General features: G+C 52.9%; 2 protein-coding genes across 2 annotated transcripts in view; one reads left to right on the forward strand and one right to left on the reverse strand.

Moving 5' to 3' along the window:
• Nucleotides 1–2,552: 2,552 nt before the first annotated feature.
• Nucleotides 2,553–8,568, forward strand: PROCA1 (protein interacting with cyclin A1). Its single transcript, XM_035139640.3, has 4 exons — nt 2,553–3,109; nt 5,721–5,853; nt 6,581–6,715; nt 7,866–8,568. Exons 1-4 carry the CDS (start codon nt 2,674–2,676, stop codon nt 8,548–8,550), a joined length of 1,389 nt encoding a protein of 462 aa, XP_034995531.3. The 5' UTR covers nt 2,553–2,673; the 3' UTR covers nt 8,551–8,568.
• Nucleotides 8,569–13,161: 4,593 nt separating this feature from the next.
• SUPT6H (SPT6 homolog, histone chaperone and transcription elongation factor) overlaps nt 13,162–15,250 on the reverse strand; it is a 35,019-nt gene continuing 32,930 nt past the window's right edge. The window contains exon 33 of the mRNA XM_088658084.1: nt 13,162–14,229. Within this exon, the coding sequence (XP_088514210.1) occupies nt 14,043–14,229 (187 nt within the window). The 3' untranslated portion in view covers nt 13,162–14,042. The remainder of the gene's footprint in view (nt 14,230–15,250) is intronic.

Below are 15,250 nucleotides of genomic sequence, written 5' to 3' on the forward strand. Positions count from 1 at the left end.
GACTTTTGTCCAGCCCAAGATGCAGGAGGGTTGCATAACTTCCCCCACGACCCACACACAAACCCACATGCACACACGACACACACAGAGGGCTTTTTTTAAGAAGACTTCTGGAGAACCAGCTCAGCCCCAGAGCCGGCTTGCAGGGGGTCCCTCCAGCCCACGAGGGCAGGCGGGGGTCACCTCGTTGACCCGGGATGGCGGGCGCAGCTTTTTGGACAAAGGCCTCTGTCCCGAAGGGGCCTGAAAGGAAGGAATCCCAAAGGAGGCCGCGTCCTACGGGCCCTCCGAGATCACCCCATCTCAGTTGCCACAGCGACCGGCCTCAGCCCACCCTCTTGGAAGCCAGTCATGAATCTGAGAAGGGGGGGCTGGTGAGGTAACTCTCGGTCAGTCCCAGGAGCAGCAGGAGGGGAGGAAGCTGCTGAAGAGCTAACCCTTTCGTCCTCAGGCTGCTCCAGGGGGAGAAAGGCGGCCTGCCTGGACCTGCACCCCTAGGGCACCCGAAAGACCCCCCCCCCCGGATGCATCAGGCCTCTTTCAGAGCAGGAAGAGAGGAGCTCTGCGGAAGGTGGGGTGGAGACATCCATGGTGCCAAGTCCAAACATCCTCAGAACAGCCTCTAAAATGCCAATTCACCAAGTGTTTTTTATCATCTGACGGTTCTCAGTTTCCACATTGGACAAATGTGATCTCTCAGCATCTGATTGTTGACCTGCAATGGTGCTCTGACAGCATTCGATGCCTGACATGCAATGGTGCTTCGTCTCTGTCAGCATTTGGGAGGAAAAGGTGCAATGTATGTGGCAGGTGGCAGCCTTCAGAAACTTCACAGGGTTTGTAATCCCCATTTAAGGCAATGCCTTTATTGTGGCAACTAAAACATCATAAAATAGCGTGCAAATTTATCCAAAACTTGTCGTCAGGCTAGGCAGTAAACAAAAGCTGGTTGGTGCCAAAGCTTCCACGTTCGTTCTTTTTAAATGGTGTAGAGATCGTCTGTCAAGTACGGTATATTAGTGTTGCTAAAAAAATATTTGGGGTTCATTTTGGCTGGCCTAATGAAGACATTGGAAAAGAATCCTTGGGAAAGACCCTGATGTTGGGAAAGATTGAGGGCACTAGGAGAAGGAGATGACAGAGGACGAGATGGTTGGACAGTGTTCTCGAAGCTACAAACATGAGTCTGACCAAACTGCGGGAGGCAGTGCAAGACAGGAGTGCCTGGCGTGCTCTGGTCCATGGGGTCACGAAGAGTCGGACACGACTAAACGACTAAACAACCATGAAGACATTGCCCCGATATGGATTTTGGAATGAAGACCCCTCTTAAATTTGGGGCGTTAAAGTACCAGCTTTGCGGTTGGAATCAAATTCAGTTGTGGGTGTTTATGTGGCATTGAAATATTTTTGCAAATATTCCTTTCCAGGCCAAGGCAAGGGGAGCTGGGATGTGTGACATGTTTTGCTGATGGGTGTGGGATGTTGTTGTTGTTGTTGTTTGTATACCACTCTTCACCTGTAGATCTCAGGGCAGTTCACAACATAAAAATACAAAATGAGAACACAGAATACATAATATAGAAACAAACCAATAACCCCCCTCCCATAAACACATTTAAAAGGTCATTGATTATTTAATCAGCCAAAGGCCTGGGAGAAGTGGAACATTCGCCTGGTGCCTCAAGATATGCAATGAAGGTGCCAGGTGAGCCTCCCTGGGGAGGGCATCCCACAGACAGAAGGGGAGCCACCACTGAAAAGGCCCGTTCTCATGTTGCCACTCTCTGGACCTCAGGTGATGATCGCAAAGGTTTGTTCTCATGTCAAGGTGAGAACCTGAGTCATTTGTGTGCTCCAAGCTAGTCCATCCTATAGCTCAGGGGTCAGCAAACTTTTTGGGCAGGGGGCCGGTCCACTGTCCCTCAGACCTTGTGGGGGGCCGGACTATATTTTGAAAAAATATATGAATAAATTCCTATGCCCCACAAATAACCCAGAGATGCATTTAAATAAAAGGACACATTCTACTCATGTAAAAACACCAGGCAGGCCCTACAAATAACCCAGAGATGCATTTTAAATAAAAGAACACGTTCTACTCATGTAAAAACATGCTGATTCCCAGATCATTCGCGGCCGGATTGAGAAGGCGATTGGGCCGCATCCGGCCCCAGGGCCTTAGTTTGGGAACCCCTGCTATAGCTGAACCATCACCTTACAACAGCTGGCAAGGAAAACTGCTGCCTCTGACAGGACTGGGCTGTTTTCTTTGAATCCACCCAAAACCATGAGCTATGATTCTAGGATCATTTGGCTGCGCTTCCCTGCATTGCAGGCGATTGGACTGGACCTTTGGGGTCTCTTCCGCCTCGAACACCCCACGATTCCTCGCTGGTGCCCAGACGCACCTGCTTAGCCTGCCTGCTGGGCCATCCAGCGCAGCTGTCACGTGAAGAACTACGCCCGCTTTCTGCTTCCCAGAGCTGTGTGCCCATCGAGATTTGGAGCCGGGGAGAGGGAGGGAGGGAGGGCTCCGGCCCCTCCCCTCCCCGTGGATCAGGCCACCGCACGGCGGGGCTTAAAAGGCGCCGGGCGCGCCGGGCGCTGTCTCTGCGCCCTGGTGCTGAAAGCGAACCGCCGCCGCCCGCTCCGTCGGTGGCTCCCGCCGCGATGCCTGGCACGTCGCTGTTGCCACTGTTGTTGCTGCCGCTGCTGCTGGCGGGGGCTAGATCCGGCCCGGCCCGGCCCCCGGCGGCCCTCTGCGTCCTGCGCAGCCCGCTGGGGGCCGGCGTGCTCCGCTTGGAGGCGTCCGACGGGACGGAGCTTCTGAGCGCCACTTGGGCGCCCCGTCGACGCGCCGGCCTGAGCGGCTGCAGCGTCTCCACGGAGCCCCGGGAGGTGGGCGCCTTCCTAAGCCGCTGTTCCCCGGGCGCGCAGGCGGAGGTGGAGCCCGACTTCCCCGGGATGGAAGAAGCCAAGGCGGCCTGTCTCGACGGAGCGGACGACGGAGAGGCTTCCTCTCGGCGCCGGACCAAGCGCGGCTTCACCTACCCGGGCACACTCTGGTGCGGAGCCGGCAACATCGCGGAGAGCTACGAGGAACTGGGTAACGGGAGATGGAGAGCGTGCGGGGCGGGATTGGGGGGTGGGGTGGCTTTTCTAGCCAGGAGCCTCTTCCTCATTTGCTTCGCCAACTTGGCGCCCTCCGGATACTTGGAAGAACTGTACAATGTCTTAGAGAGGCAGTGCGGTGTTGTAGTGCTTAGAGGGTCGGGCTAGGACCTGGGGGACCAGGGTTCAAATCCTCCACTCAACCATTGAGCTCATCGGGTGGCCTTGGACCAGACACTGCCTCCGTCAGCCTGACCCAACTCACAGGGCTGTTGTCGGGATTCAATGAGCGGGGTGGGAGTGGGGGTGGGGAACCATGTTACTGTGTCCAGTTCTGGGCACCACAGTTCAAGGAGGATACTGACAAGCTGGAACATGTCCAGAAGAGGGCAACCCAAATGGTCAAAGGCCTGGAAACGATGCCTTATGAGGAACGGCTTAGGGAGCTGGGTATGTTTAGCCTGGAGAAGAGAAGGTGAAGGGGTGATATGATAGCCATGTTCAAATATATAAAAGGATGTCATATAGAGGAGGGAGAAAGGTTGTTTTCTGCTGCTCTAGAGAAGCAATGGATTCAATCTTCAAGAAAGAAGATTCCACCTAAACATTAGGAAGAACTTCCTGACAGTAAGAGCTGTTCGGCAGTGGAATTTGCTGCCAAGGAGTGTGGTGGAGTCTCCTTCTTTGGAGGTCTTTAAGCAGAGGCTTGACAGGCATATGTCAAGAATGCTTTGATGGTGTTTCCTGCTCGGCAGGGGGTTGGACTGGATGGCCCTTGTGGTCTCTTCCAACTCCATGATTCTACTCCACCTTGAACTCAAACCCACGGCTTCAAGTTGCAAGAAAGGACATTCCGACTAAACGTCAGGGAGAACTTTCCGACAGGAAGAGTGGACTCTCCTTCCCTGGAGGTTTTTAGCCATGATTCATGCACTGCAGGGGGCTGGACTAGATGATCCTTGGGTCCCTTCCAATTCTACGATTCTGTGACATGTAACAAACAAACAATTGCACCCCACCCTGGGACCTTAGGGTGCAGGGTGGGTAGTAAATTGCAATAATGTTAATAATAGTAATTATTATTATTATTAATGATGATAATGATGGAACAATGGAGAAGCCATTGATATTAGAATCTAAGGTCTCTAGGGAAGGTCAGAGCTAGGAGTCATCAATGACCACCTTTTTCTTCTCCTCTTAGAAATGTGTCATAGAATCGTAGAGTTGGAAGGGTACCAAGGTTCATCTAGTCCAACCCCCTGCAGTGCAGAAATCTCAACTCAAGCATCCAGGACAGAGGGCCATCCTGTGGTACTACAGCTATGAGATGATGATGGGGGCTGACAGGAGGAGGAGCCCAAAGCACCCTGAGGGTAGCTGCATGGCCTGGACCAGAGAGGGTGGCAGTGCCCCCTAGGGGGACTGTGGGATTACCTAGGGCAGGCATCCCCAAACTGCGGCCCTCCAGATGTTTTGGCCTACAACTCCCATGATCCCTAGCTAACAGGACCAGTGATCGGGGAAGATGGGAATTGTAGTCCAAAACATCTGGAGGGCCGCAGTTTGGGGATGCCTGACCTAGGGGGTGCTAAGATGCCAGGGGGCAGCGAGAAGCGCAACTCTCAGACTTTGAAAAGCTGGCATCACTCATCAAGTTCATCAGTTTTGTTGAATTAATCAAGCTAAGTAAAATAAAAAAATTCCTTCAGTAGCACCTTAAAGACCAACTAAGTTTTTATTTTGGTATGAGCTTTCATGTGCATGCACACTTCATCAGATACACTGAAACAGAAGTAGCCAGACCCTTATGTATATTCAGAGGGTGGGGGTGATGGGAATGGGTGATGGGCTGATAGGAGTGGTAAACCTGTTGATGACTGTTAACGACTGTTAACGACTGCAATTGGTCTTGGGGGGGGGGAGCAAGGGCTGAGGTGCTAAGGAAAGCTTGATCATGTATAATGAGATAAGAATCCTATGTCTTTGTTCATCCCAGGTGGCTCCATGGTTTTTAGCTTGCTAATGAGTTGCAATTCAGCAACTTCTCTTTCCAGTCTGTTTCTAAAAATTTTCTGCAATAAAACAGCTGCTTTGAGATCTTGTATAGAATGTCCTGGGAGATTGAAGTGTTCTCCTACTGGTTTCTCTGTCTTGTGATTCCTGATGTCAGATTTATGTCCATTTATCCTTTGGTGTAGGGTTTGGCCTGTTTGTCCAATATAGAGAGCCCTTCAACACTTCAAGCTAAGTGGATTTTGAATAAACATGCAGTCGATAGCCGGAATAGCTCAGTCAGCAGCGCATGGGACTCTCAAGCTCAGGGTTGTGGGTTTGATCTCCACACTGGGCATTGCAGGGGGTTGGGCTAGATGACCCTGGTGGGTCCCTTCCAATTCTATTATTGTTACTGTTGCAAATTTTACTGTGTCGCATTCTACCTTTGTGGGTCACGCAAGCTGCTATTCTGAAGGATGCTTTTCCGGGGTGGGCAAGGGACACGGGGAATGGATGAGCTTGTGGAGCCATTGTTTCTAAGGCCATGCCTAGGCTGGGCTTCCCGATTTCCTTTGACCTGCTTCCCTCCAATGCCTCCCGCCCTCTTCCAGGAACTCACCGGGAGACGGACAGGTGCTGCCGGGAACACGACCACTGCCAGCACGTCATCCACCCTTTCACCTACAAGTACGGGTACCGGAATTTCCGATGGCACACCATCAGCCACTGCGACTGCGATAACAGGTGAGCGGAAGGCAGGGGCTGTGTTTGGGAGGAAGTTCCTGCAGGGGCCCCAAAACACAGAACCACAGAATGGTAGCAATGGAAGGGACCTCGAGGACCACCTAAACATTAGGAAGAACTTCCTGACAGTAAGAGCTGTTCGGCAGTGGAATTTGCTGCCAAGGAGTGTGGTGGCATCTCCTTCTTTGGAGGTCTTTAAACAGAGGCTTGACAGGCATATGTCAAGAATGTTTTGATGGCGTTTCCTGCTTGGCAGGGGGTTGGACTGGATGGCCCTTGTGGTCTCTTCCAACTCTAGGATTCTATGACCACGCTCGAACCAACTGACTTGTGCAAAACTCCGGTCCTGCAGTTTCCAGCCCCTCTTCAGCCCTGCCTCCCCCTCCATTTATTTATTCCAAACACCCAGATTTTCAAGGCCAGCCCAGATAAGGCAACTGAAATCTGTGCAGTTATTGTGGGTTTTGACATAGAAAACCTCAAATGACGCAAGACCAAGACGTCAGGGGGTTGCCAGGGTTTGAGCAGGGTTTGAGTTCAATCCCCAATGGCACAGAACTGTAGAGTTGTACGCTCAACCCTTTGCAATGCACAACACATGGTTAGTGTGGTTATTATTTTATTTTTTTAATGAAAGGACTGTTTTGGGAGCCCCCTTGGGATTTTTCGAATGGAAAAGCTGGGTGTTTATTCTATGCAGAATAAGTGAGATGCCTTCCGTTTATAGGTTAAAGGCATGCCTGCGGGCCGTGAACGACACAACCTCCCGGGTGGTGGGCCAGGCCTTCTTCAACGTCATCCAGGTGCCTTGCTTTGAGTTTACCTACAAAGAGCAATGTGTGGAGCCTTATCTCTACGTCTGGTAAGTGGCTCTTAGTTCCTTCTCCGCCCCCAGCAACCTACTCTTCAAACTTGGGCAACAGAAACAGGATGAGCGCTCAAGGAGCGGCTCTGCTATTATTGCTGCAGCAGAACAGAGCGGGCTTTTCCATCAAAGCACAAACAGAGGGGCTGGGAGTTGGGGAGGCTGCTTTGAATTCAGAGGGAAACAAGGGAAGGAATGAGCAGAGGGGATGTTGTGGTCAATGGTTTTTATGTTATTTTCTTATTGTAGATGAGGCTGAGAGACAGTGACTGGCCCAAGTCACAACCAGGGAGCTTCATGGCTGAGTGCAGGGGGATTTGAACCCTGGTCTTCCAGATCCTAGTCTGACACTCTAACCACTATGCCACACTGGCTCTCTCACAACACTTTCCAACTCTTCTCCCCCTGGGGATTTTGGCCTGGCTGCCTGCTTCTCCATTTCTAGCTTTTATTCAAGACAGAGGCTGCCTGGTTTTATTTTCTGCTGGTAGAACCGTGGTTTTCAATGAGGTTGCACATTTTAAACTCTTTAACGTGATTTTTTATATCATTGCTTGAAAAGTTGCAGTTTGGTTTCGGTGGGCTTCAACTTTTCTATGCTGTACACTAGTTACAAAAGCACTTTTGCAAAACTTGCCTGGGTCAGAATTTATTCAAATCAACTATCAAAAAGGGAGTCTGCAAACTAGGGCTGGCTAGACTCGATCTTAACATGAAACAAAAGGAACCTGCTCCAGAATAATCCAAATTCTGCAAACACGTGCTTTATGCAAATATGGGGAAAAATGCACATTTTTTTCCATGCATGCAATTTATTCTGCTGGTGGTAGTCACGTGTGTGTGGCTCCGAGTGCCAGAGGCACTGCCAGGCCCTTAAAACACAGCTAATCTTCTGGCTTCTGAAGCGGTAGCACAACCTGACCTCTTTCATTTCAAAGCAGAGGTGGGAAAATTTGTTGGGCTTCAGCAACACCTGGAAGACCACAGGATTCCCCACCCCTGCTTTAAAAAGCAGCCAGGTTTCTAGTCCTCCCCATCCCTACTTTGAAATGAGGCAAAATGATGCCCCCAGCCTGTGAAGTTTTCCCTATGTGCTCAGGGAACCCCCGCAACTCCTGCTTATCCGTGTCTGCTCAATCTTTGCCAGGTGCAAGAACTACACGACCGTGGCGGTTGCCGTGGCGCAAGATCCAGTGCTGTACGAATATGGCGGGCGGCTCATAGACCGTCTGGCAACCCACCAGCCGCCCCTGGCAAAGTCTTCCACCGCCGCCACCACCTCCTTCCGTCTGTCGGCGGGCTCATCTCCTCTTCCCCGCAAGCCGGACCAGGCTGTTGTGGCAGCGGCTGGGACCACTCCTGCCCCCCAGGCGAGGCCCAGCGACGTCCCCAGGAAGCAGCGGAAGGGCAAGGGCAAAGGAAGAAAAGGCAGAAGGGGAAAAGGCTTGAAGAAGAAGAAGGCGGCAGCAGCAGCAGCAAAGGCTGCGACCGTTCCTCATCCGGCTAGAGAGGACCCCGCCGCCTTCCCAAAGCAGCTGGTGGAGCAGGAGCCGGCCAAGGTGGACTTCCAAGACCCTGTGAGGCTCCCAGACTTAGGGGAGGAAGATCCGTTCAATGCCATCCTTGGCGACGACCCTGCGGGAGGGGTTGAACCAGCAGGGGGCAGAGAGCCAACTGCCCTGCCCAAGGCCACCCCCAGGCCCCCCACTGCCCAGCCTCCTCCGAGGAAGAGGAAAGGGAGGAGGAGGCGTCTTAGGGAGAGAGATGGACGGTCCCAATATTTAACCCACCCAGACTCGGGGGGCAAGGTCTCCGCAGTCCAGGCTGCGTAATAAACAGGCAAAATCAGATCGAGCCCAAAGATCCTAACTTTACTTGTGTGCTTCCCCCCCCCCCTGCAGAGGGCAGGGAAACATCAGTGGGGGGATCTGGAGGAGCCGAGGGTGCCTGGCACCCACTCTGCCCAGTCAAAAGGTGCTTGTCTGCCAGAGTCTGCTGGCACTAAGTGTCCCACTCCAGGACGTCTATACACGCACTCAAGAATGACATCCTGTCGAGTCGTGCAAACTGGCAACTATTTGCTTGCGTTTTGCGGAATTTCTTCTTCTAGGTGGCAGAAGCAGCACAGGACACAAGACCACCTCCCCACAGCTCTGCCAAGGGGGCACAGGAGCAGAGCAGCTGCTTCGCAGGCAGAAGGCCCCAGGGCTCAAGCCCCAATCCCAGTTGTTGCCAACCAGGTGTTTGGGACTAAGGCTCCCTAACCCTAACGCTGCTGGAGTTTGTTGAAAAATAAAGAGAGTAAGTGATCCGAAATGCTCGTTTCTTCCAGGACAGACAGACAGTCCTCAGGTAGACAAAAAGAGAAACGGCTTGATCCTGAACACTTGGGAGTTCTTTAGCATCAATGTCTGCATTGCAAGGGGTGGACTAGATGCCTCTTGGGGTCTCTTCCCATTCTACGATGCTATGATGCTAAATGAAGGCCTGCACGCAGCCAAGAGAGGAAAGGGATTCTGCCAACAGGAGCAGCCTTTAAAGCCCCCACTCGCAAATTGTCAGCATTTTTACATCTTTGATTTAAGGCTGCTCTGCTTGCAGGCCTTCCTTCTTTACCTAGGGACCTGCGGCCAAAGATTTGCCTGGTTGCAAAAGATGCAGTCTCTCACCAACTCAGATTTGTCCCCTCTAAAATTAAGAGTCGGAAGGGGTCTCAAAGTAGGAATCAGAGCATCCCTGACAGGTCAGTATTGTCTGCACCAACTGGCAGCAATGAATGCCCAGGGTTTCAGGCAGGGCCTTACCTGGGGTTGAACCTGGGACCTTCTGCATGCAAAGCAGCTGCTCTGTTCCAGAGTTACGGCACTCCCCACCCAAAATGAAGTTCCCAGTCCTCCTGGTCGGAATAAAGGGGTGATTTGATTGGGAATCCAAGAACTGCCATATATGGAGTCAGATCATTGGTCCATTCACCTCAGCATTGTCTACACTGACTGGCAGAAGCTCTCCAGGCTTTTGGGAACGGATTACCCCCAGGCTCTGGCCCTGCCACCAAGCCATGACCTTTCCTGATGGTTCCGACACTGAGCCTCTCCCCGTCCTTTCCCACCACCCTGCTTCTCTGGGTCTTCAGTCCCGCCCGCCCCCCCGTTGGGTTTCTCACCCACCTCTGGAAGAGAAATACTTCCAGTTGAGCCCCACTGCAGTCCAGAGACTCCCTATTCCAAGTCTATAGTATTGTAGAGTTGGAAGGGAACCCCAGGGTCATCTAGTCCAACCCCCTGCAATGCGGGAATCTCAGCTAAAGCATCCCCAACAAATGGCCATCAAAGTTCTATTTATAAACCTCCAAGGAAGGAAGGAGAGCCCACCACCTCTTGAGGGTGACCGTTCCACCGTCAAACGGCCCTTACCAGATATGGCTCCTGCCGTAGGCAATGGGTGAACCTGTCAGCTCACACAGAGAACACAGTGAGAGCCAGCTGGATCAGGCCAGTGGCCCATCTAGCTCAGCCTCCTGTTCCCCCAGCGGCCACCCAGATGCCCGCAAGAGCAACTCTCTCCCCTCTCCTGGCTTCTAGCAACTGGGATTCGGTGGCTCCATTTGCGGAGGCAGAGTCAAGCAATCCTGGTTGGAGCCAATGGTCTAATAAACTTCTAAAGCCGCCCAGGTTGGAGGCCATCGCGGCTTCCTGTGGGAGGGAGTTCCCCAGCCCAGTTTAAAGCATGGATATTAAACCTAGGGTGTGCAGAGGGGGAGGCGGGACACCATGGCCAGGAGGTTGAACCTTCTCAGAGGGACAAAGGTAAATGTTCTGAACGGTTTCCTCTGCCAACTACCTCCAGGGTCAAACCAGGTATTCCCCCCCCCCCAAAAGGCATCATTAGCAAGGATCAGAGCCAGGCACCTTTTAGACTACTGGTCTTTAGTAGGTTAGTTAACCGGCTAGTTAACAAGAGCACAAACCTCCCCCCTCTCAAATGAACGCATTGAAGGAATTGAGGACATGCCCAGATGCTGCCGCCGCTGCCTGCCTGCTAGACATTTCCTGAGCTCTCTCGAAGCCACACCTGTGATGCCGTGAAGGCATTTCATAGGACTGCAGAGTCACCTAGTCCAACCGCCTGCAATGCAGGGCTCCCAGCTCAAGAATCCCTCTGCTTAGAAGCTTCCATTGAAGGAGAGTCCTTTCCACTGTGGAACAGCTCTTACTTTCATAAAGTTCTTCCCAATGTCGAGTCAGAATCTCCTTCCCTGTCATTGGAGGCCATCGGTTTGGGTCTTGCCCTCCAGAGCAGCAGAAAGCCTGCTTGACTTGCATGTTTGGGACTGATGGGAGTTGTAGTACAAATATAGATGGAAAGGAGCCGCTTGGCAGCTTTCCCCAACCTGGTGCCCTACAGATGTTGCCAGACAGCAACTCCCATCTGCCCCAGCTGGCAAGTTTCTTGTTTTGGACGACAGCTTTGCTAGCTGCAGTCTACAACCTGGCTTTTGACATTTGAGATGCATAATATTTTTTTTTTAAGTTCTCGCCTTATTTCTGAGATTGTAAGTTGTTTTAAAAACTGTTAATACCCTGCAATCTTTGGGTGAAAGGCGGGTAATAAATTGTAATAATGACGACAGCCTCTTCGACAACCCCGTGTTCAACATTGCATATATCACTGATCCTGGCTTGAATGCACCGGCTGCCAATTAAATTTCTGGGCCCGATTCAAAATGCTGGTTTTGACCTATAAAGTCTTAAAACGGCTCAGGACCGCAAGAACCTCAAGGACTGCCTCTCCCCATGTGAATTGATCTGCTGAGATTGTCACCAGAGGCCCTCCTCCGCAAGAAGTCTGGCAACATGATTTAATGTACCGTTGTGGGTTTTTTTGTTTGTTTATAAGTTGCTTTGGGTTGCCCTGGGCAAGATAGTGACCGACAAATTCAATAAACAATCGCAAAAGCAAGCTGGCTCCATCTCCCACAACAGTCCTTTAGGTACTTGGAAGATGGCTATTATTGCATCGCATCTCAAGTCTTATTTTGACCTGAAGCGCTGGGCAAGATAGGGTGGTCTCTACCACCCCCACAATCTTCCTCTGGGACACTGCCCCTTCTCCACAGGGAAGACCCTTGCAAATCAACCCCCAATCACAGGACGGTGGTCGCTGCAACAAGCTCCCAGAGAAACAGATTCCAGATCCCTGGGCGGACGTTTAAAGCATGGGGCCATGCAGAGGCCTCCGGACTCTAACTCCCATCATCCCTTGCTGGCTGGGGCTGGTCGGACTCTGCAACACCAGGGCTGCTGACCTTTAGCTGTGATCCTTGCATTGCAGAGGGGCTCCCTTCCAACTTGACATTTCTGTGAAAGAGCACCCTGCAAACTCTCCACGTTCAAAACAGCGGCTTCCCCGCTCTCGTGCCCAAACAGGCTTACGTTTAGACTGCAGGAATCAAGACTGGGGTGGCGTCCTCAGGGATGCCTGCCCTGTTTCTGAAAGGATGGAGTGCCCTGTCCCGCCTCGAATGAGGCAACAGGGATCCCGCAGAGACTCCACAGGCAGCCTCTTTGCAGGAACAGGGGGGAACTGCTCCAGGCTCACACCCAAAACACAGGGAGGGAGCAGAATCAGGCAGATTCAAGGCAGACCAAGTGGGCAGAGAGACAAATGGGGAACAGCTAGCAGAGGTGGGACAGCGGGCTTTTTAGCAATTGCTTGGGAAAGTTTCTTTTAAGAAACAAAATGGAAAGCAGCAATTCTAGGGATGCTGGGGGGTGGGGATTGTGACAACATCCAGTGCTGTGCAAATCACAGCGAGAATACTGAGGTGGGGTGGGGGGAGATCAGCCAGAATATGAGAGCGGAAAAAAGGAGAGCAAACAGCTTCTGGCAGAGGTGGTGCTTAGAGAGGCAAAGGCTCCTCCTGGCTTCCCAGGAGCAGCCACACAGCCTCCTCAAAGAGCAAGGATTTCATTGTCGAGAGGACAAGCCACAAAGCGACTCCACCTGGTGGGGGCTCCAGAGCACAAGGCAAAAGGAGCGTGCCCCCCTCCCCCCTGCACAGAACAGCTCCAGAGACCAGGCCCAAGGTTCATGGGGAGGAAGGAGAGAGATGGCAGACATGGCCAGGCCCTGATCCGCCACTCAGGGACTGAGGCAGAGCCCTTGTTCACCTCAGCAGGGCTGGCACAGTTGCGGGGGCTTGGTGAGCTGTCCCCACCCCACCCCCCCACAGGAGATTGAAGACTGGGCAAAAAAGGAAGGCACTTAAATCCCTGCACCTCCAGAGTCGCCCCCAAGCCAGTTCCTCCTACCCCCTCCCCCCGCACACAACCTCGCCACTGCCCCCGCTTTGGCCCTGGGTTTTGTGCAAGGGACTCCAGTCAGGTTCAGGCTCTGCCCTCTTTGGCTGGCAAGCGAGGAGAGAGAGAAAACCTCCACGAAGGTTGAGTAGAAACACTATTTATTCCTTGGTGCTGTTGGAAGTGAGCAGAGGAGGGGGGGGGCAGCGGGGTGGGTAAAGTGGGGGCGGGGAGCACTACTTGGCATTCAGGCCGCCGCAAACTCTCAGGCCGCCAGAAAAACTCTCACTCTCCCGGCACTTCACAGCTCCCAAACAAAAGCCGCGGTCGCCCCGGGTTCAACTCTGCAGTCTCCTTTTTTTAAAAAAAGTAACACAACTGAATAAATATTGTCCCGGAGAGGGTGTGCCAAGGAAAAGCCAGCCGATGGGCGAGGGAGGCTGGATTCTCTTCCAGCCATCAAGGGCCCCCCCCCACATGCCGGGGGGTGGGGTGGGCAAAAGCAAAGCCCTTTTCATACGTACAAATACAGGCAACGAGCGAAGGAGGAGGGAGAGAAAGACAGACAGACACACAGAAAGAGAGACAGACAGACAGACACAGAGAGAGCAAACCCTGGCCCAGTCACTGGCAGAGCCCCTCTCCTGGTACCCCCCCCCCGAAGGTTTTATTCCTCCACGCAGCCGGATCTGGCCAGCACTCCAGGGGCGGTTTTGGAAAAAGAGAACATCGCTGGCGGGAGGACCGGCTGACGCCGGCTGCGAGAGCAAAGCGCAGAAGAGCAGCGGGAGGGCCGGGTCAGGACTGGCGCCCCGCCCAGCAGAAAGGCTTCCTCCGCTGCCAGTATATACACAGGGGCCTCTCCTCCGCAACCCACAAGGAGGGCGCTGCCCAGCGTCCCTGGCACATGCCTCGAGTGTCCAGGGCAAAGGAAACAAAGACCCCGAATGAGGTGGCCAGCCAGCCGGCAGGAGGGAGGGAGGGAGGAAGGGAGGGGGTCTCCGGCGGCAGCGAGGGGAACAGGACTACCGGTCCATCTCATCTAGCAGCGGGGTGGCGTCTCCGGCGACCGACATGGGCGTGCTCTCGATCATGGGGCTGGGCGAGGGGCGGGGGGTCAGCCTCTGCTTCTGCTTCCTCCGCTCGGCCTCCTTCTCCTGCAGCCACTGCTCTGCCATTTTGCCCCAGTCGATGGCTGTGTGGCTGCTGGACCTGGGCGGGGGGGGGGGGGAGAGAGAAAGAAGGTCAGGGACAGTGGGCCAATCCAGGGTTAGAATAACAATAACAACAACAACAACAACCAACAACAACAACAACATATTATTTATACCCCGCCCATCTAGGCAGCTTCCAACAGAAAAATGAAATAAAATAATCTCTTAAACATTAAAAGCCTCCCTAAACAGGGTTGCCTTCAGATGTCTTCTAAAAATCTGGTAGCTGTTTTTCTCTTTGACATCTGGTGGGAGGGCGTTCCACAGGGCAGGCGCCACCACCGAGAAGGCCCTCTGCCTGGTTCCCTGCAACTTGGCTTCTCGCAACGAGGGAACCGCCAGAAGGCCCTCGGCGCTGGACCTGAGTGTCTGGACAGAACGATGGGGGTGCAGACGCTCGTTCTGAAACGGAGATAGGAAAGCCAGGGGCTAAAGGGCACCTGAAACCGAGGTTATGGGCGCAACAACGGAATGTCTAGGTGCACTTTTTTAAGTAACCAGAATGCAAAACTGAAAATGAATGAATTGCAGCTAAACTACTATGTTCATTTTTCACATGTCCTAGTTCTTCCAATGCCCACTCCCCTAATATTCTTAAGAGGGTCTCTTCTCCTGTCTTCAGAGACTGGCTGGAAAAAGTACTCCTTTCCTTCCAGTCTGCATTTTTAACTTGCTCCCCAGAGCTCAGAAGCTACTTGCGCTCATTCCCTGTCACAAAATGCGTCTAGAACCATGTGCGTTTCGAACGCTTGGCCAATCACTGCTGCGTGTCTGGAGCTCTCGGCGCGGGACTACGGTTTAGGGACATACACCAGAGTCAAGCCAAGGGTTCCAGGCAGAGGGTCCCTCCTCAGCCCTACTTGGAGATGCTGCTGCGGGAGACTGAATGCAGAGCTTTCTGCATGCAAATAAAGTGCCCTAGCCCTAAAGATATGGCAGGATTCCAGTCCTCACCGTTCTGAATTAAGGGCTGATTTAAAAACGGACATAGGAAGCTGTCTTATACTGAGCCAGACCCT

This window comes from Zootoca vivipara, chromosome 14 (assembly GCF_965207765.1).
Source record: "Zootoca vivipara chromosome 14, rZooViv2.hap1.1, whole genome shotgun sequence".
Taxonomy (NCBI): Eukaryota; Metazoa; Chordata; class Lepidosauria; order Squamata; family Lacertidae; genus Zootoca; species Zootoca vivipara.